The sequence below is a fragment of the Fusarium oxysporum genome, chromosome III, assembly GCF_013085055.1.
Source record: "Fusarium oxysporum Fo47 chromosome III, complete sequence".
NCBI classification, from domain to species: Eukaryota; Fungi; Ascomycota; class Sordariomycetes; order Hypocreales; family Nectriaceae; genus Fusarium; species Fusarium oxysporum.
The window spans coordinates 307,820-327,888 of record NC_072842.1 but is presented as its reverse complement, the minus strand read 5'-3'; the positions used below and the strand labels follow the sequence as shown (position 1 = coordinate 327,888).

Sequence of the window (20,069 nt, the reverse complement as noted above, 5' to 3'; positions counted from 1 at the left end):
TAGAGGGGTCCTGACTTAAAACTTCGCTCCAGGTGCCTAGAAATCTTGACATTCTGTCGCGCTCAACATGCCGCCATTGAATCCTATATCTAGACTTGGCAACATAAAACCTTGATAATCTGAATATGTGTTAGATTTGTGCCTCCATGACTCTTGGCCATGAGGCCGAAGCTCATGTTTTGCCAATATACACCTGCTTCTTCCGTTACATAGGTACTCTAGAGTCCATCATAAGCGATTACAGCTGCTTTTTCTCCAAGCCAGTACCCCCGAGGGCATCATTCTCTACATGCTGTAGCTTTAGGTATCGTGCGTGTTCAGGCGAGGGAACGACAACTGGGAGGGAGAATAGCTTATGTGGCCAATGCAAGATGTATTGTTCTTGCAAGCCGTTCAAGCAATGCCTAAGCCAAATACCCCAGGTAATAAAGTAGTTCACTCCCAGCCCAGTCATCAGGTGCCTAGATATCGTTAGTAAAAGGCTCGTACACTATATCAGTGCAATGACATACCACCACTATCACTTGTTAGCTGTTTGAATGCGAGAATCATCAAGTCTTACGTACCCCATGGCCTTCAAGGAGTATACCCCATGGCAGTCCCACTCGATGTCTCCACTGGACAAAATCACCGCAGCGTAAGTTGTCAAGTGTCCAGGCGGCAATACCTGCTGCACAGGTGATGAACCCCATGGCCACAATCCATCGCATCTCACGAATTATAGCCTGATCAATTCGAATAGAGGAATATAGCGCTTCCTTGTCTGAGAGCGAAGTCCTGCGGGAGTTGTTTGCGTACTTGTCGCTCAACGTGGGACGCAAGATTGCTTCCATCGTGTACAGACTTCGGAACACTGTAGCAAGAAAAAGGATGGTAAAGGCGTTTTGGTGGAATGAAGGGTCTTGAATGTAGTGGTAATATGCCTGAGAGGAGGAGTCAGGTTATTGATATACCACACTGAAAAGATTCGAAGCACGGACTGTAATTGAAATGGATAGCACAACGAGTCCGATCCCGAGGAGTATCGAGAACAAGCGAGACCTGTCGTGTGTGAAGATTGCATAACAGAGGATGGATGTTGTATAGATCATGGAAAGCTCGTCCACGAGCTGCATTGGATCTAGGCACTTGTCAGCGAGCTTGCATAGCTTTGAGGAGAGCGAATACGATACATGACAACGTAGCGTGGAAAGCAAAACTACCGCAGCCTACTAGCAAATAGCCCAGGTATGCGATGACAAAGACCATGTCATGTTCGTACTTGAGGCAAGTCCGCACTCCCTGAACGCCAAGCGCCATGAATAACAGGTTGGTCAAAGTGTTGGTGATTTCCGCAGCGTAATGGCTGATGACATAGTCCTGGTGTGTGTTAGCTATGAACTGATGGATGAAAGAATTGCGGTAACGCCGAAGATCCAGAGAAAACGGGAACAACTCACTTCCTCGCACCAGTTTAAAGTGGAAGTTGGTTGTCCCCAAAATCCTTCTTGTGGTGGAGGGTACGGAATTCGGAGACTGAGCTTCTCGAACATGATGAAATATGGCGGCTATACGTCTCAGATTAGGTTCGGAGGGGTGATGGTTTATATCGCCGGGTGCTTCGAAACCGTTGTTGAATATACAGGGACTCTGAGTAGTGCAGTAACTTAGACTATTTATTGCTAGACGCTTTTTTATTCCGCTCTATGTAGTCAATATCGGTGCTTTGCTGGGGTTTGGAGTTTTGCCAAGGGGCCTCCAATTCCGGGTCCCGCGGGTCCCAGGTTGTGACATACAAGCCTTTGCAACGCAAAATGACGCAGCGGATACAAATTGCCGTTAATTCGCCTAACGAGGGCACGATTCGGGCCCGAATTTCAGCTGTGCATGGTGACAGTTCAGTGAGGCTGTTTGATACTTCTTTGTGCTCACGGATACGGACCCACTCCGATACTGCGAAATCCCCGACTAAACAAGCGTGCGCTGTCCCTGCATTATGGGCATTCACAGGCAAATGAACTAACTAGTTGACTAGGTAAAATAGTGATCCCAACGTGCCGAAGTGAGTTACAGCTACCTGAAGACCATTGTTCGCACATAAGACGAAAATGGAAGCTGTATGCATTATGAAGGCAACAGAAACTGAGGAGCACCTAAACTCCTCTGACACTATTGAGCAAATGACTTCATCTGGATACGTATGTGACAGATCAATAATCGAAAGGTATTGTAATTATGAACGGGCTACTATCAGAGACGTAAAGAATCGATTCTCAAGGCATTGTGCAGTCGGTAGAGCAGGCTCTATATTCTGACCTTATTAGCCCTGTCTGACATCAATCGCTCCAATTTGTACCACCATGCCAAACAGATCTAGCAAGCCCTGCTACTTGTTATTTTCCTTTCAAAAAATTTTATCAGAAAAAGGCCTGCTGGAATCTGACAAACCTAAATAAGAGCCGGTCTACCTTCTGCGTGTCGTGAACTGCGCGAAAACCTCGTCTCAGTCTGAGATGCTCTCGCCTGATGTCCACTAAATTCCGGGAAATACGCTTCGAGATAGGTATTTTCGGCCCCCGGCCTGGAGATAAGACTTAGTTTATTGCCATCAAGTCGACGCAACAGGCGCTCTTTACCGAATGGCGGGACCCTCTAATTAGTCCGTCTTTGTTTGATATGTTTAGCAGCAACTTGTCTGACTATTGGCCATCAAGGGCCTATTCTTGTTCATGCCGCACTCTCGTGGGCAATATGTAATATGCCGTGGCAGGGCCATGCAGAGGGATAGCCCAGAATGTCTAATGCATATAACGTAGCCTCCAGTATACCGCCTCCCGAAAGGCCTTGCAAGAGCTAACAGATGTCCAAATAAGCCGCCCATCTTGAAGTTTCCATCTATGCCTTCGTGGCGGGATGCCCACTAGGCTCAAGCACGAGCTTGGTCAAATAACAGGACGTATGTCATGACTATGCAAAAATGGATCGGCCGATCCTTTATTATTCAACGACGATGTTAGAAGGTGGAGCGATGCATCGTGGTAATTTAACAGATCCGCGGCACCGAACCTAGCCGACAGTGCCTCGGCTTTTGAAGGCCAATGCTACAGAACCACTTGGCCATAAGTTTAAACTTTAGGCTGCTGGCTCGGGCAATCAGGAAATGACTGAAAGTCAATGAATTAGTGCTACCACTGTAAAATGATCTTGACGGCCGTTTACTTCCAATTAGCCTCGTTGTACGCCCGCTCGTTGTTGAATGGTAATTACGTATAAAAGATATCTCATATCCAACGGCTACATCAACCAAATCTTAGTCCTTAACTTTTATTCTTCGACCTTGGAATTAAAAATGCTCTTAAATATCGCGTTGCTATTGAATGTTGCTGGGGCCATCGCAACAGCGAATCGGCCACGACCGTTTTCACTCCCGTCGAGCAACGCTTCAGGCCGAGCTGCCGCGATTGAAAAAACGCGTCAAGGTTTCCAGTACGGAACGGATGATACCCTCATCGGTGTTAACCCATGGCCCTCGGGACCACTCGGAAAAAAGTCCGTCAAGGCGCACTACAGTGCTTTTGAAGTAGCTGAGACACCTGTCTACAAGCATGTTGAAGAGGATGCTGCCCACGCCCAAGCGTCCCTAAATGGGGTAAGCCATAAGCATACGGCCGGGAATGTTGACCATTGCCGTTGCTAATTTTTCAATATCAAGACCCTCCACTTAGACTCGTTCGAAGATTATCTGAAGCTATACGATGGTCAGTGGCAGAACAGCGTTCCAGACGGGCTCGCTGAAGGAGTCCTTCGCAATGCCAAGTCCGATCTGTCTTTTGCAATGGAGCGCCTCTCAGTACACCCTGAAAGTCTACGACGAGTCAGACCAGATGAGCGCGTATCACTGCGCATCGAAGAAAAGCTTGCACGGAAGATCACGACAAAGACACAGCGTTCTCTCCAGAAAGAAGGGCGTTTATTCATCGTCGATCATAGCAGTCTGGCGAATCTGACTTTGACAAAAGGCCGCTATGCTGGTGCTTGTGAGGCGCTGTTCTTCATTCACCCTACTACAGGGGAATTCTTACCACTAGCTATTCGTCCCAACAACGGCTCACCTTTGATCTACACTCCTCTCGATGAAGAAAATGACTGGAATCTAGCTAAGATACTGCTTAACATGAATGATGTCTGGCATAATCAGTGGTATCACCTCGCCGCAGCTCACATCTCTTCCGACCTCATCTACATGTCAGCTACCCGGTCATTCAGTGACATGCACCCAGTCTGGGGTCTGGTCCGTCGCTGTAAGTTTGAAGCAAGCTCGGTCAAATAGCAGAACTGATTGCATCGTGTAGTGGGCGTCAACTCTTTCGCATACCGGGTGGGAGCTAGCACATCCCTCGTCAACCCCGGCGGCGACATCGAAAAGAACTTTGCTTGGAATGGCGACCAAGCAATCAAGTACAGTAAACAGGTTTGGCATTCCGAATGCGCCCCCTGGCAGGCGAATTATCTCGAAACAAAGCTCAAGCGACGGGGTTTGATAAACTGCGATTACGGTCCTGAGCTGGAGTCATTCCCATATTACGAGGATGCATCGGTCATTTTAGATGCTCTGCAAACGTTTATCACCGCGTATATTGACGCATATTACCCTTCGGACGATGCCATCGCCGCGGATAATGAGCTCCTCGCTTGGTTCAACGAAGCAGCCAACGTCGCCTCCATCGTTGACTTTCCGGACTCCATCACTACCAAATCGGAATTGGTCGCTGTTCTCTCTCATCACGCGTATCTCATCTCAATCCTTCATGGATCGCTAAATAGCAATAGTCTTGTGCATTACAGTGCCGTTTTGCCGATGCACCCGCTGTCACTATATCAACCGCTGCCAAAGGACAAGGGCATCTCTAGCCTCGTGTCATTTCTTCCAAACCTAGAAGCCTCGATACAGCAGATCGCGCTCGTCACGGCGTTCAACCAAGCACAGATGGCTGGAACCACCGATTCGTTACTTTTTCTTTTCGACGAACCTGAGTTCCATTCCCGCATCAACAAGGAGGCACGCGCAGCTTCCAAAGTGTATTCAGCCACTTTATCGAAGTTCAGTGAGGACGTCAAAGCGAGGAAACTTGATGGTAATAGTTATAGTCAAGGAATGCCGTTTGTGTGGAATGTCTTTGATCCGAATACGGGACCCGGAATCCTTGCCGCATAGAATACTTTCATCACGGACCGGGCGATGCTACGTTATAACCCCGTCATCAGCCCCAAGTGCATACTCTTTTATGCTATCTTTCGCTTCAATTAAACTTAGATTACCCGTGAGGAAGCACATAATGCTGAAGGAGCAATTGGGATTTAGAGCTACTAGACTATTATGTTACTGTCACGCCATTTAAGAGAAGAGAACTTGCTAAGGTTGTGAATAGCCATGCAACCACAGGTCCTGCACTCATCCTGAAACTGTCACAAGCTGTAGAACCATAAAGGCCTGAATGCCAGTTGCTACAAGACCAATAAAGCTGGACCACTCCGTCGGAGCTGCGAGATAAAGGGGCGGTGCTATAACCGTGCAGACCAATGCTAGCAACATTGGTGGCACCCAAGTGCGCTTTCGCAATCGAGGGTCCGCCTTTAAAGGGATGCCTGAGATGATCAAAGTAAACCCCTGTGTGATGCAGCTTTGCATCAGAAACCAGAAATCTGCGTCTTTTGTAGTTCCCGGTGTATGGTCTGAGTAGTTGTAGGCAAGGGCAAAGGTCCAGACATTAGACAAGGTTGTTCCGACGAATGTTAACCAGAGTATCGTAGTGAATGTCTGTTAGGTTGAGGTAAGTTTATACCCAAAATTGATTACAGGGTATACGTACACCGGACTGCGTTGGAAGACCTACTTTGGTCTCTTGAGGCGACACTTTCGGGGTCGCTTGGACTTTACGCACTATTTCAGGCCTAAACTATGTTTTAGCTTGCTTTTTACATGATGTACTAGACAACTCACCATCTTGCAACCGTTCGAGGAGAATGCGAATGCTGGTGGTATAAGTTGAAGGCGCTTTCGAGAAGATCCCATCGCTCGGAAAGCACCAATCGATAATCAGATGTCAGCACCCCTTCCGAGCCTGCATCAAGCAGTGCACTCTCTATCTCGGCGGCATAATCTGTGACTCTCTTGAGGTTCCCTAGCGAAGGTTGATGTATTTCATCCCCTGCTAAGAGATTCTGAGAGAGAAATGAGAAAGCTCTTCCCCAGTAGTAAAGGATATGTCTCTCCTTCAGGTAGAGGCTACTGAACACAAACCGGCCGTTATTGACATCTTGAATCTGAGTTATGAGCGTCTGAATATCGTCCAGGTCGTTCAGAGCCAGTCTCTGCGCAGATACATCGCCTGGGTTGAGGTCACCAGACGAGATTTGCTGGTAGAAATGCTGGCAATAAAGAAGAAGAAATTGGTCTAATTTAGACAGGCTGCGAGCCACAGCATATAATTCCTCGTTTGTGAGCGCAGGGCCGTAGTTGCTGTTAATAATTGCTTTCGGTGGTTGGGTTGCTGTTGGCATCAGCGATTAGAATGCAAGGCTGCGCTTGAGCGTACTTACAAGGGGAGAGCCATCCCACGTTGGCTCGCCTGTGCGGGGCTCGCTGTGAGGTTTCTCCTTGACTGTAGGATGTCGTTGAGGCCATGATTAAAGCGTCTTTAACCCCGCGAGTTGATGGATCGATGATGGACTGTATGCCTTGGGCAGGCGAGGAAAGTTAGAGAGGTTTTTATTGATTTGAAGTAGTTACTGATAAAGGCGCAGCTTATCGGCGGTGGCGCAGTATATTTATTGGTGGAGGCGCAGCCTAGTAGTGTTCTAGGCTATGTACATATCCTTAAGATTTCTGCCCGACTTAGATGTTTGCTTCTGTAATCCTCCAGCCACAGCATATTAAAAACCTAGAATTCTCTGATGATATATCCACAATGTTATCACAGTCAATGTTAATCACCTGCGTTGAGGTCGGGGTCATCGACCACAACGGGGTTGAGCTCGCAAATCACATAGCTGTTCTTCTTTTAAGCTTCAAGCTGCTGCGGCCAGCTGTCTTAATAGATATACGAGTCGTGTACGTATTGAATTGCTGCTTGTGTTTGACTGGCCGCTGTACCGGATAACCCTCGGCCGGTTTTATGGCAAAAGTTGTGTTTGCAACCGAAATTTAACCTTGCGGGCAGCACCTAGTCAAGCAGTTATAATAATAGTGGTTATAGTCAAAGAGTGCCTTTTACATAAAATATTTCTGATCCGGTTATGGCACCTGGGATCCTTGCTGCCTAGCTGACTTTCGTGGCGGACTGGACAATTCTATGTTACAACTGCATTAACTTGACACCGAAATCGGAGAGCTATCAATAGATATTTATTGCCTTAATAAGCCTGTCTACAGAATGTCAGTTACTCTGATGGAAGCTTGAAGCTACTTACATCCCATTTAAAGTAATCTTTCTGTCGATGGTTGGGAAGAAGAATATAGGCCCAAGTAGCAAATTCCATGGCCACGAAGGCGAACTTCCAGCGTTCCAGCGAAACATCGTCTCAGCGTGCATCTTCTCAATGCCATGCCGTCTTAGGACTTCGCAGGCTTCCGTCACATAAGGGACACCCTTTGCTATCCCCTCGCCAAGTACGTGTGCGAATAGGACACCGTCTTCAATCGCGATACCGGTACTTTCGCCCTGAGGTGGCATCTATTTGTTGATGTCAGGTGATATAACCAAGGTGAATGGGGTACACTACTTACAGCATGAGCGGCGTCCCCTAGAAGAAACACTCTCCCCTTGCTCCATCTTCCCTCAGGAGGAAGCATATAGACAGGATAGAAGTACCAGTCGCTCTCATTGATAATGAGTTCTAGCCCTTTAATACTGCCTTTCTCAAAGCAAGCAGCGATGTCCCGCTTGAGTGTGACTTTGTCTTCCTTCAAAGCCTTCCATTCTTCCCATGCCTCTTGATTCTCTGCCATCGGCATGATAGCTAAAGCATATAAATTCTCCCTCGACGGCTCAAAGTAGGTCATCAAGAACGATCATGCTGACCTTGGATCATAGTAGAGTCCCGGAGGACTGGCTTCCCACTCGATGTTGTGACACGAATATGTCCAGGAGAATCACAGTTGACGTATCCGTAAGCGATGGCACGGCCAGAATACGTATCCTTCTTTATCACTGATTGAATTCGAGCCCGCACTCTGCTCAGCTGATCGTCCAATACGGTCACCACCATGGGAATACTTGTACTAGCTAAGGAGAGAGGCTTCAAAAGCGACCGGAGCATAATCAACCATCATGTCATGCCTCGGAAATTAAGGCCGAACAGCCAAAAATTCTATGAAAGAGATCTTAAACTCTGGGATGAGTTAGTATGTATTTCCTTGGCTTTCCATTAAAACAAAATACTTCATCTAACAGACCCCTAGGTATGTGAAGGAGCTCGGCTTTTCTGACCCGTAGTATCGGAGGGCGCTAGGTCTACCTTTGCCTTGCTCCAACCTAGGTACGCCATCATATCCTCCTTGGTCCAATCTCTGGATCTAGTTGGCGCCGTACAACGCTTGCCCAGCTGTTTCGATTCAAGACACCACTGGTAGCTTATTTTTATCATACCGCAGAGATGACCGGTGGAGGCCCGGGTAGCCGCAGAGATGGCAAGCAATCCTTTTTCTAGTAGAAGAGGCATGCGCGATATCTGGGAGGCGGCTGAGAATGATGGAAAAGAGCAGTAGGAATTGTATTCAGTTAAGTGACTAGGAATTAATTGCAGTTCTAGATCTTGTGATTTGAACGTTGTGCACGATAAATCGTGATGATGTGGTGGGCGACGAATGCTTACCGCACCCGGGTGCGGCAATTGTAAATCCGCATCCGGATGTGGCTGTAGGTGTAACGGACGTCCTACTGTGAAGGAACCCGCGTGTGTACGGGCCCATGTCCCTATGGGACCCCACATAAGACCTCTCGTCACTTCGTTCCTCAAGGCAGAGCTTATGCTTTCAAGTAATCGTGGTAATGAAGTCCTTTGGACTGAATGATGGCATGACTTGAACTTCCACAAAAAAATTGACGGGATTGAGTTGAAGGTGGAATTGATCGCCAGCCTGGCTATTTTTAATGGAGTCGTAACCCGACTAAGGGAGTCCCTTCAATCGACACAACACTTGTATTAAACCTCAGATAAGATCAATAATTTGTTTTTTCCCACTAAATTCAGACCAATTCTGAAACACCACACAGCCAACGCGCCTGTAGATATCACCATCAACAGGCTCCAAGACCAGCCCGTAATGATGTTGAACTTGCAACCACCAGCACGATTGTGCCTTCAAAATTGTGGCCGTGTCTCCTACTCCATAGCAATCCAATTTCAGCACAATATCGCTTTTCGTGCCTTTGAATGTACCTAGCAACCAGCTTTCTGGGTCTGGGATACTGGCCCCATGGACCAGACAACCTCGTACCCGTAGCCGGCCCGCAGTGACCTGCCCTAATGGTAGCAGACTGCAACGAGGCGTCACACCGCAGTCGATGATCTCCAGCTGAAGACTCTTTGGGTTTTCGATCTCAACAGCATCTAGGCCACTACCCGGGTCCGGAAATAGAACGTTGCACTCAACAGACGCCCAAGACCAGCTTGGGGCGCGGTACGGGATGCATCGGACATCTCGACTCTCTCCCGGAGCCGTGAACCAGAGCAACTGATTATGGAGATCATTTTCCCAAACTCCTGCGAGGTATTTGCCAGGCTCGCCGCCGTTCTCGACAGAGATGCGGAAAACTTCGCTCGCCAGCGCAGAGATGGCAGGTAGTTTGTCTTCTAGAAAGGTGAGATTGCGGTAATTGTAGATGGCTATCATGTCTTTCCATTCTTTCTTGTAAAGGTACTGACTCCGTCCCTGAGGAAGAAGTTTGGTCACTTCTTTCTGGTGCCTACGCAGCCAAGAATTCCAGGTTTGTAATCCTTCTCCACAGCGCCAAGTTAGCGTTGACGTCCCGTATGTCAAGGCCCGGCGGCATAGAAGATGTTCCTGGTAAGCCCAAGCACGATGATCCAAAGGCTCCGGAGAGACCCCGTTGTCCCATATGCAATACTCGGCGCTAACAATACCCACAGTCCCATCCGGCAAAGCAATTGATAATTGGAATTGATATGATGTAGCATCGGGCTCTCGGGACCTTACTGAAGCTGTGGATGCTAAAAATCCTTGATCGGAGCCGCTCGCGCTGGCTGCAAATATGGTTATCGAAGCGCTCTGGTAGTATTGCGCCATCCGTGCAATTTCGGTGTCTCTGTCTTCGTTGGAGTCCTGGATGATACAGAGTGCGTCAACCCAAAGGTATCTGAGGCCAATTTGCCTCGTAACCGTGATTGCGTCCTGAATGGTAAGGGGCAGAGAAGAAATTTGTAGATTTGTGGAGCCATCTAGAAGGAAGGTTGATATGTCAGCATGCCACTATCTATCAGGCTATGGCAACATACCTTGAGAAGACGATGGGAGAGACTTGGATGGCTGTTTCTTGCCCCAGCAATAGCTAAGAGCAGCATATTGACCGCGTTCTGACTGCGTCTCGTGTAATTTCACGCTGTCTGGGTTATTCAGATCGAGAACACGTGTGGGCAATGGCATCGGTACTGGACGGGGGCAGCATGAATGACGGTCATCACAGTCCGCTATCCACGATCTGATCTTGGAGTAGGCAGCTTCAGAGTTCACATTGTGGTCACACTCCCGAGAACGGATATATGTAGCTTCTCGGTCATCTGATTAGAAATGGCGAGGTGAAAATCAGTTATCGAACTTGAAGAATGAGAGGAGAAGGCACTTACTAGGGCATGCGTAAATCATGAATCTGAGATGTTGATCCATAGCATCCCGCGCTTGGATTCCAGCATCTACTATCCCTCCGTACAGCAGTAGTATTTGTAGATCGCAAAATGACTTCCGCAGCCCCACAGGTTGAACAACAGCCCGTACATGAAGCGCCGCAATCGCCGTCTTATGAACCTTAAGGAATTTCGCCACAGGCCAGTTGAAGAAACTCTCATTTAGTAGTGAGTGTAGAGCCAAGCAAAGAAAGATGCTGCACAAACGACAAAGTGAGGATTCGGCAGACCTGTGTAGCTCCGAGAGTGGAACTCGCATTCCGAAGCCTTCTCTTGACATGGCTTGATGCAAGCACTTCATATCTGCTGTGATGCGATAGCATCTGTCGCAAACCTTGGGTCGTCTGAGAACATCTTTTATCCAAAATTTATGGTTGTCGACACCACAAACATCCCCGACAGTTCGGCTAGACCTAGACATTGGATAGAGCTGGTTGGCAAGGAAATATTCCAGGGTGAAGGGGTTGACCAGCAGTGGGCGGGGTTATCGGCACACAAAAGCTGCAAGCTGTCGGCCTCAGGAATCACAAGTACTTTTGCCAGAATCTGGACCAGGGACAAAGTAGATTGTGGATCCCACTCAAGCAGTTCACCAAAAAAAGGACACATCGAAAATACATTAAAGTATCATGATACATCAATAGGATCCACGGATCTGACAATTAAGAGTCTCATACGCTCCGAGCCGACACGAGCCATTTAGACGGAGAATTATGTGGCACCTACTGGTTCGAATCCGACAACGCGCATCGAAACCTAACGAAGCCTCGCCAACCCGATCCTTCCGATCATCACGAACCTCCATTACAATTGCCAAAGTCACTGGAACCGACGTATCACTGTATACAACGATGATAGAGAACCAAACTATATTCGGTAACAACAGGTATGGACTTTAGGAACTGAGCGAGCCAGCGCTGCCCATAAATCAAATCTAATTAAACAAACTGCCAAATAAATAAATCAAATACGCCAAAATTTTATTCTAGATTAAATATATGTAAAATACTGGATTCGAAATAACATTTATTTTATGTAGGATAGAAGATTGGGGATCTAACCTGCTCTGCTGATGAGTGCCTCTTTGTAGCCTACCTAACCTGGTGAATGCTTGGGGAGTGGATCTGACTAATCAAAGCCTTCGCTGATACTTTCCATTAGTGAGCAACCCCCTATCATCACCTCCTAATCCGCCAAAGAGAAAGTAGCTGCCTAATATTTCCCCTCTTCGCCCTATATCGTTAGATTGTGTCGTTAGAAGCTTGTTTACTTCTCCCAACGTGTGCCCTACCCTCCCCCCACCCTTCAAGTTGGCACCGGACAGCTACAATGCCTCGATGACTGGGTCAGGGATAGTGCGGTGAAGCTGGATATAATAGTGGCTAGGAGAGATAAGCTAAGACCACAAATGGTGAGATTTGGAATGTTTAAAATCTTTGAATACATATTTTAAATACCAAATCTAGCATCGTGGCCTATCAAATATTTCAAACATGACCCTAGATTTAATTTGTTTGATTTGAGGGCAGCACTGGAGCGAGCAACTACAAGTCACGCGTCTGACGGTAAATCGAATCTTGTAATATCACGCAAGTCCTGAAGTTGTAGAAATCGTACGGTCCGAACCCCTACCGCTACCTCGGGTCATCTCCAGGTTAAGTTATCAAATACACAAGCATCATTAATTCAAATGCAATCCGGCTATCGAATCTATATTTCTATTGAGGTCTTATCAACGTAACACCAAATTCTACTACCACTGTCGTCTCCGAAGAGCAGAAATTAATTATAAATACGCCATTTCTGACTCTTGATGCAGTCAGAGCAGTCCCAACAGCCCTTATCACTCCAGCTCAACTTCGTATCACCAAACTGCTGCCACGTAATATCCTTAAGCTGGAAACCTCCTATAGCGCATTTGCCATACTCCTCAGACCAGCCTGACGCTTGACAGTCAGGGTTCGAGTTACAAAGAGCCGCACAACGCTCCTCTGAATCCTGGTTGGGAAACTTGGAAGGTGCCTCGTCCCATTGCCATGGGAAGTAACCCTGATGTTGGCAGACCAAATCGCCGGCGTCAACCTGCTTGATCGAACAAACAGCATCCTCGCTCGTAATGCTCGGCGTGCAAGTCGCTGTAGGGAGAGCAGTTCTCAGCGACGCAGAGTATGCATCGCGATCTTGGTCATGGCAGAAGCATTTAAAGCAACTTTGGTCACTCCAATTCATATCCGAATCGTCTCCGCTGTTGGAGGTGAACGCGGAGGTAAAGATAGAGTTGGAGGAGAAGACACACGCCGATTGGTTCTGATCCCATGCGGAAGACTTGCAGCGGTGAGGCATTTGGTTGCAAATGGCTACACAGTTCTGGTAAGTGTTGATACCATCTTGCCAGGGGTACTCATTGTCTCCGAGTGTAAAAGTGTTCTTCATAGTTCCATATTTACTGCAGTCTTGATAATTATAGTTGTTCTGATCGAAGGTGCATCCATCGGATAAAGCAAGGGTACATTGAGGCATGGCAGACTCGGTGGTTGTTGGGACGTAAGAAGAGATGAAGGTTGTAAGAGGTTCAGTACGTGAGGGGGTTATTGTCGTGTGTTCAACGGCATGTTCAGTAGGGCTAGGAGCCTCGCTGGTGGTATCTTGCTGAACTGAGCAATCGTTGGAGCAGGACCAGCAGCCCTGGGAACTCCATGGTAGAATGTAATCGTGGGCATTCAAAGCCTGTGCTTCCTGGAATGCGCTGCTCGTCATGGCGACATTGGAAAAGATGCACCGTCCCCGCGCGGCATCGTGAGCTGAGGCAGCACAGCCGTCCAGCTGATAACAGATAGTCGCACATTGTTCCGAGTTTGTCTGCATAGTGGCCTGATCGAAATCGTTGTTGGCATAAGGCTGGAGATCAACAGCGCCGAGGTTACCGATCTTCTCACAGACAAGGTCTGAAGATGGTGAGCTTCGGAGATGGCAGTTGGGACAAAGAGTAGGGGTGGAGGGAGAAACCGATGTAGTCATAATTGCTGGAAGAGAGGTGGTTGAAGGTGCGAGGGTCGAGGTCTCGATATCCGCTGGGTTCTTGATGTCACAATCCTGACACTCGAAGCAATCGAAATCATTCCACATCAGAGAATACTGCTGATTCAGATCAATACCAACGACGCCCAGTCTGTCACCTAGCATCCAGCAGCTAGTCTCTCCACCCAAATTGTACAACGCAAAGGCTTTGCAAGCAGATCCTTCTTGCTTGCAAAGGAGGGCACAGTCAGCGATGGAGTTTTGTCGAGGGTTGCTCGACTTTGTGCGACCCCATGTACCTTGCTTTGCCTTTCCAAAAGCCCAGCAGGCCCTGGGGGCGGTAGGACGATCATTATCAGACAGCTGTGGAATTCCTGGCAGGGACACCGTCTGGGTTACTTCTGGCTGCACAGGCTTGCAGTATCCAGGTGGAGGGGCTCCTACGGGGCAGACACGCGAGCCAGTTGGTAAAGAGCTTGCGGTCGAGGGGGAACTGTCACTTGCGGTTGAAGGATGCAGGGCGCTAGTGGTTGGGTTCAGGGTGAGAGTCGGAATGTCGCTGTCTGATGCTGTTGGCGGTTTCTGTGTAGTAGGCTCAGAGGCAGTCGATTCACCAGTCGCGCTTGTAGGTTCTTTGGTCTGAGCTCCATCAGAACCGTGAGTTACAGTGTCACTACCGATGACAGACTTGGTTGATGGATGGAAAGTCTCGGTATCGGAACCCATGGAAAGACGAGTTGTCGGGTGTGCAATCTCCGAAGTGACGGCATCAGCTCCAGTGGAAGTCAGGGTTTGTGTCGATGGGCTTTTGGTGCTCTCCTTACTGTTTGGCGCGTTGGATGTCGTAGATCCTACCGGTAACCCACTCGTAGTAGTAACATCATTTCCATCACCAAAGTCAATCGATACATCGTTGATCGTCTGAGGAGTGACCTGGTTAGACATAAAGATGGAGTCGACATAAATAGCCGCAATTCCACCAATCGGGCAATTGACCGACACTGAAAAGGCACCCTGTGTGTTTGGAACATCGGTTTGCTCAAGAACAGTATTCCAGTCGATAGCTGTTCCAATACTGAGGATTGTCGATGTGTAGAATTGATGGCCGGCGATAGAAGCGCTTAGGGTGCAGACATTGATCTGGCTGGCAGTAACAACAGCATAAAAGAAGCGAACAGTGTACTTCTTCATGATGTCGAGGGAGTCAAGCTGTTGAGAAATGCTTACGATGTTTCCAATGGCTCGCTTGCGTCCGGGAGGGCTGTTGGCAGCTTGCAGCTCGACACAACCCTTCTCTTTGCTGCCATCGCCGGTATAACCCTGGTTCTCGACAATTTCACCCTGGCCTTCGACGGTGTAGTTGGGGATGTAACTTGGGTTGGTGGGGTCTCTGAGGGCAAAGTTTCCGTTACCAATCACGTTCTTGACAACGAGGGGTCCCCTTGTCTCCGAAGTGGTCGGGGCAGCTGTCGTTACTGTTGCTTCGGTATGACTGGTCGCACCATGAGGCTTGCATGGGCCTGCCAGGGCAACATTAATGTTGCACAAGATAGCCAAGCCCGTTAAAGCGAAAGCAGAACGCATGGCGAAGGTTTAACGAGTGTAGTAGCCAAGAGAGGCGCTGAGAGGGTTAGCAAAAGCAGCGAGGAGACCCGGGCAGCGGCATATCGACTGTTTATGAAGATACCGGCTGCGGAATTCGGCGACCTCGGCCCCTAATTCAATCGAGATATTTCCCAAGAGAGCGGTCGAGACCCTTATTTCTACGCTATGAGACTATTTACTTAAAATCAACGGGTCCGCTAAATCGGTGACAACTAGTGAACGCCTCGTCCGCTGCTCTGAAAGGGAAATATTTCCGCTTTTGCTGGATGAAAATGGTTAGGAAGCGCATTTGAATGTTGTTTGGCTGCATTTAACAGTCTTTTCACTATAAACATGGTCATTAAGAGTTCAAGAGTATTAGACCAATCAGTCCAATTGATTACAGATTATCTACCTCCTGGAGATAATTATGTCTTTTTCTGTGATTGCTGGATATTGGAAAACTACCCCTGACTTCAGCTTGAGACTAGTCACTAGCCCCTGTCTGTGAAAGTTCTGTCAAAGCCTAGAAGCCAATAGTGCGTTATAGCGCTTGGCACTATTTAATCTTCTAAATATGCTTTCCACAAGTTACGCCATGGCGCCGTATTCGAGACCCTGATATTACAGAATTTAGCAACAAAAAGGGTAGCCGCTGTAGGCTGATTTCACTTGTCTAGTATTGATTCGCTTTACACGTACTGTGTTTCAACTTAGCTAAATTAAATATTACGGCTTCTAGTTTGATGATAAATTAATATTCTTAAGGGTTTACTTAGAACTAAATTTATAAAATTATAATAATAAGTTTATAAACTTAAAAAAATTAAAAAAAAAAAAAAAAAAAAAAAAAAAGTATATATTTAAATAAAAGACTTAATAATAAATATTTTATATTAGAAAACATTATTAAGAGGGTGTTTCTTATATATCTTAAAATTATTATGTTATAAGAGGCTTTTAAATTTATATTTAATTAAAAGTTTAAAGGAAAGAAAGATATTTATTAAATATAATAAAAGCTTTAAATACTATAAGAAGATAATATATATTATAAGGTTAATTAGTTAATACTATAAGATAGTATACTTTTATTATATTAAAAAGTTAATATAAGCCTTATATATAATAAAGAGGCAGAGGCAGAGTGTGACGGTTGGTGTCCAACTGCGGATAAACTAAGCCGTGCTAGGTTTATTGTTGGCAGATTGCGTAGGGCGTGGTACTGAGCTTGTCGAGTGTCACGTCTCTTAATGGTAGATTCAATGCGTGTTAGGCTTGATCAATGTAAAGAAGTTTTATTGATAGCTGGTGAGCTCGAGTCTATGAAAGTGCAAATGAATGTGATCTATATACTAAAGGTAAGGGTATGGGAGCGACATGACATGAGGTCGTCGTCGGTCCTGGAGCGCCGTCGGTCCTGTATTTGTCGGTCCTGACCTGGTTGGGTGTTGAAGTGGAGTTCTTTGTGGGGTACACGTGATGTAACCGCTGGGATCGTAACACAGAGATTACTAGGTAAAGGTCAGGGTCTAGTTATCCTTTTTGCTATATACCTTTGAATATTATAACTAGGGTTAAAGTAGAGTAATATATATAATTAGTTTCTATCTCTATATCTCCTAACTAATCCTATTAGTTAAAAGTATAAAAGGTTCTTTATAAAAGTTATAAAGGTTAATAACAATAAATTATTACTATCTGCTTTAAAGGCTGTATATAGTAAGGCATCTTATTTAATATACCTTAAATAATAAAGAGGCCCTAAAATTACTAGTTATAAGAAAATTAAGATATATAATAAATATTATTAATATAAATAATATAAAGCTTAAATAGGACTAAAGAGAAAATATAATTCCTTAGGCTTAGACTTTAATTCTAATAGCAGAGATATTTAAAGACTTATAAGAGTATATATAGTCTTAAAAAGAAAATATACTGGGAAACCTTAAGTTCTATTTTAAACCTTTTAGATTAAACCTTTTAATTACTTAATAAAAAGGTTTCTAGGTCAAAGCTTAGTTAATAGAGGGTATATAGAATATATTAAGTAAGGGAGCTATGTAATGGCTAATATAGCTTAACCTAGTTATTTAGCTTTAAAGATATATATTAAATTCGATATATTAGCATAATCTGAGCTTGGGGCTAATAGGACGATGACTATAAAGACCTTATAGCTTACCAAAAGCTAATCAATTTTATAATCGACGACGAAAGATCTCTGAAGGCCAAAGGCGCCAAGTCTAGCAAAAGTTCATCAACCGGCTAGAAAATCTCGAGCTACAGCGCACAGAACAGGCAAACGAGCAATCCCGTATGGATATGCTTGGTAACCCTTAAACTGCTCGAAGACTCGATGTGGATATTAAGAGTATAAGAGATTGAATTAATGACCTCGCGGAGGCTCCTCTTAACGGTCGCTAGATTTGAAATATGATTATAACAGCACGACAGCTTGCTGCCTTTCGTAAGGAGAAGCTTGGTTATCACCACCTTGAGTCAGTCATGGCCGAAGTGGAGAAGTTTGGAAAGTACATTAAGAGCCTTCATGAAGGATATATATTAGATTAGATTAAATGATCTCAGAAGGAGCGATAGTTCTTACAGATCTTATTGTATTTGGCTCTTTTGCTTGTCTTATAGGTCTAGTAAACTAGAAAATAGTTCATTGATTGAAATCTCAACAGTAGATTAATCGCTACTAAATGATAGAGAGCAAAAGTCTAAGACCCTGTATATATAGGTTATATAGTTATATCCTGTAATATATGTATGTTAATACTAAATTGGAAAAAAATACTGAGTTAGGAATGGTTAGAGTTGACAGCCTCATTCCAGCGCCATACTTGTGATTTGGCGCCTTGTTCATACATTTGGGCCATCTTTTTGGCCAATGAAGATGTAGACATAAGTGATAGGCCCGACCTTTGGGTAAATGACAACGAATAGGACATGTCTCTAAATTTAATATTATATATTATTACATAACATTTTGAGATGTTTTCTGAGCCCTACCACGGAAACCCCAGCTAATCTGGTGCGCCATAGTAATCGGTGTATCCAAGTCGTCTGCCCATGCCCATACCAGTCCAGGATTCTTTTGAAACATACGTCCTGCGGCTATGAGATCAAGAGGAACGTCATCTGAGTCGTTACTTCCAACAATCAGCTGCTCCGCGAGGTCACCGGTCCTAATGCTACCAACACAGCTGACAAGCATTGTATCACCTACAGCTTTCTTGATAGCTTTTGCAAATGGGGCTTGATATCCCGGGCCACCAACTGGCTGCTGTAATACGTGGTTTCCGCCACTCGAGACATCCAAAACATCTACCCCATATTGAGCTAGGAGAATAGCCAGCTTTTTGCTTTCCTCAACGGTCCAGCTTTCTCCCTGGTACTCTGGGTTATTTTCCAGCCAGTCAGTAGCGCTGATGCGGACAAATAATGGCATATCTGCAGGCATGGAAGCCCTTATATCCTTAATAATTTCAAGGGCCAATCGACAGCGGTTTTCGAAGCTGCCACCGTACTGATCTGTTCGTTTGTTAACAGCAGGGGTGAGAAAAGTCGACACAAGGTATCCATGTGCAAAATGCAACTCAATGACATCAAAGCCAGCACGGATAGCCCGCTGCGTGCCTAGCACAAAGTCCTGTCGAAGCTGAGCTATCTCAGGTAAATTCATAGCTCGAGGCTTGGGAGTATGCTCGCTGAAAGGCTGACTAGTAGGTCCGACGACATCATCAGGCCATCCCTGTACCTTCCGTGTCGCAACAGCCGTGGATTTCAACCAGGGAGCAATAGTGGAAGCTTTACGGCCAGCATGGGCTAGCTGAATTCCAATCAGAGCATTCTGACTATGGGCCAATTCAACATGCTTTCGGAGAGTATCTATGTGGGCGTCGAGCCAGATACCCGAGTCTTCAGGTGTAATGCGGCCATTGGCTTGAACTGCCGTAGCTTCTAGCATGATTAGGCCGGGCTATCTATGTTAGTCTTTTCTCTTTGTTCCACAGTGATTGACTTACACCTCGCTGAGCCATCCCTCCATAATGGGCGATATGCCAAGGTGTATGAAAGCCCTCATGTGCGCTGTACTGACACATTGGGCTGACCCAGATACGATTCTGCATCGTGATACCTCGAATCTTAAGCGGCGTAAATAACTTTGGGACAGACTTTCCAGGTGACTGACACTCCAACGCTGTTCCGGCGGGTGGATTCTGCGCAGGTGTAAAGAACGGAATATTTTTTGCAGCAATGTTGCATGGTGGTTCTTCACATGTTTCATCTTGTTCCGGAGATGCTGTTGCCGGCTTCGACATAGGACTTGTGGGCTGGGGGCCTGAGATACGTTGCGTTGAATAGGCAGACATAATTGATTCTTATAATAGTCAGAATATAATAATTTAAGAGGTAAGGTAAAGCACCTAAAAGAAGAAATTTTAAAAGGAGCATAGAGAGACTTTTTATAAATTACCCGCATATTAGTAGAGTAACAATTATTACCTATTGGTAATTAGTCTTAAACAGCGTTTAATTCAACGTTACTGGCA

At 46.0% G+C, this 20,069-nt stretch overlaps 7 protein-coding genes across 7 annotated transcripts; 1 reads left to right on the top strand and 6 right to left on the bottom strand.

Moving 5' to 3' along the window:
* Positions 1-122: 122 nt before the first annotated feature.
* On the bottom strand, positions 123-1,607 carry FOBCDRAFT_178079 (alkaline ceramidase). The gene is made up of 6 exons (XM_031175174.3): positions 1,440-1,607; positions 1,173-1,359; positions 981-1,120; positions 567-923; positions 513-517; positions 123-461 (listed from the first exon to the last, which is right to left on the bottom strand). Exons 1-6 carry the CDS (start codon positions 1,530-1,532, stop codon positions 239-241), a joined length of 1,005 nt encoding a protein of 334 aa, XP_031046307.3. The 5' UTR covers positions 1,533-1,607; the 3' UTR covers positions 123-238.
* A 1,721-nt stretch (positions 1,608-3,328) lies between these two features.
* Positions 3,329-5,194, top strand: FOBCDRAFT_270400 (lipoxygenase; the record flags this gene model as incomplete). Its single annotated transcript, XM_031175173.2, has 3 exons — positions 3,329-3,628; positions 3,692-4,280; positions 4,332-5,194. The coding sequence occupies 3 exons, from the start codon at positions 3,329-3,331 to the stop codon at positions 5,192-5,194; spliced, it is 1,752 nt and encodes a 583-aa protein (XP_031046306.2).
* Positions 5,195-5,318: 124 nt separating this feature from the next.
* Positions 5,319-6,696, bottom strand: FOBCDRAFT_178077 (uncharacterized protein). Its single transcript, XM_059608544.1, has 4 exons — positions 6,580-6,696; positions 5,981-6,530; positions 5,850-5,931; positions 5,319-5,797 (listed from the first exon to the last, which is right to left on the bottom strand). Exons 1-4 carry the CDS (start codon positions 6,662-6,664, stop codon positions 5,432-5,434), a joined length of 1,083 nt encoding a protein of 360 aa, XP_059464353.1. The 5' UTR covers positions 6,665-6,696; the 3' UTR covers positions 5,319-5,431.
* Positions 6,697-7,392: 696 nt separating this feature from the next.
* Positions 7,393-8,247, bottom strand: FOBCDRAFT_198012 (uncharacterized protein; the record flags this gene model as incomplete). Its single annotated transcript, XM_054703654.2, has 4 exons — positions 7,393-7,405; positions 7,450-7,712; positions 7,766-7,998; positions 8,061-8,247. The coding sequence occupies 4 exons, from the start codon at positions 8,245-8,247 to the stop codon at positions 7,393-7,395; spliced, it is 696 nt and encodes a 231-aa protein (XP_054559629.2).
* A 936-nt stretch (positions 8,248-9,183) lies between these two features.
* FOBCDRAFT_248542 (heterokaryon incompatibility protein-domain-containing protein) lies at positions 9,184-11,323 on the bottom strand (the record flags this gene model as incomplete). Its single annotated transcript, XM_059610856.1, has 4 exons — positions 9,184-9,315; positions 9,392-10,440; positions 10,498-10,779; positions 10,846-11,323. The coding sequence occupies 4 exons, from the start codon at positions 11,321-11,323 to the stop codon at positions 9,184-9,186; spliced, it is 1,941 nt and encodes a 646-aa protein (XP_059466889.1).
* Positions 11,324-13,299: 1,976 nt separating this feature from the next.
* On the bottom strand, positions 13,300-15,504 carry FOBCDRAFT_114867 (uncharacterized protein; the record flags this gene model as incomplete). Its single annotated transcript, XM_059607727.1, has 2 exons — positions 13,300-13,830; positions 14,605-15,504. Coding segments are annotated over 2 exons (1,431 nt in total), but the record flags the coding sequence as incomplete, so codon positions are not given.
* A 2,707-nt stretch (positions 15,505-18,211) lies between these two features.
* Positions 18,212-19,889, bottom strand: FOBCDRAFT_178071 (uncharacterized protein; the record flags this gene model as incomplete). Its single annotated transcript, XM_054703653.2, has 4 exons — positions 18,212-18,241; positions 18,382-18,468; positions 18,596-19,495; positions 19,542-19,889. 4 exons carry the CDS (start codon positions 19,887-19,889, stop codon positions 18,212-18,214), a joined length of 1,365 nt encoding a protein of 454 aa, XP_054559628.2.
* Between the last annotated feature and the right edge of the window lie 180 nt (positions 19,890-20,069).

Coding starts and splice junctions, on each gene's coding strand:
- FOBCDRAFT_178079 (XM_031175174.3), bottom strand. CDS start 1,532: ATGTTCGAGAAGCTCAGTCTCCGAATTCCGTACCCTCCACCACAAGAA. Junction 1,360..1,439: donor CTTTAAACTGGTGCGAGGAA/GTGAGTTGTTCC, acceptor AACACACACCAG/GACTATGTCATCAGCCATTA. Junction 1,121..1,172: donor TTTCCACGCTACGTTGTCAT/GTATCGTATTCG, acceptor ACAAGTGCCTAG/ATCCAATGCAGCTCGTGGAC.
- FOBCDRAFT_178077 (XM_059608544.1), bottom strand. CDS start 6,664: ATGGCCTCAACGACATCCTACAGTCAAGGAGAAACCTCACAGCGAGCC. Junction 6,531..6,579: donor CGTGGGATGGCTCTCCCCTT/GTAAGTACGCTC, acceptor TGATGCCAACAG/CAACCCAACCACCGAAAGCA. Junction 5,798..5,849: donor GTCTTCCAACGCAGTCCGGT/GTACGTATACCC, acceptor TCAACCTAACAG/ACATTCACTACGATACTCTG.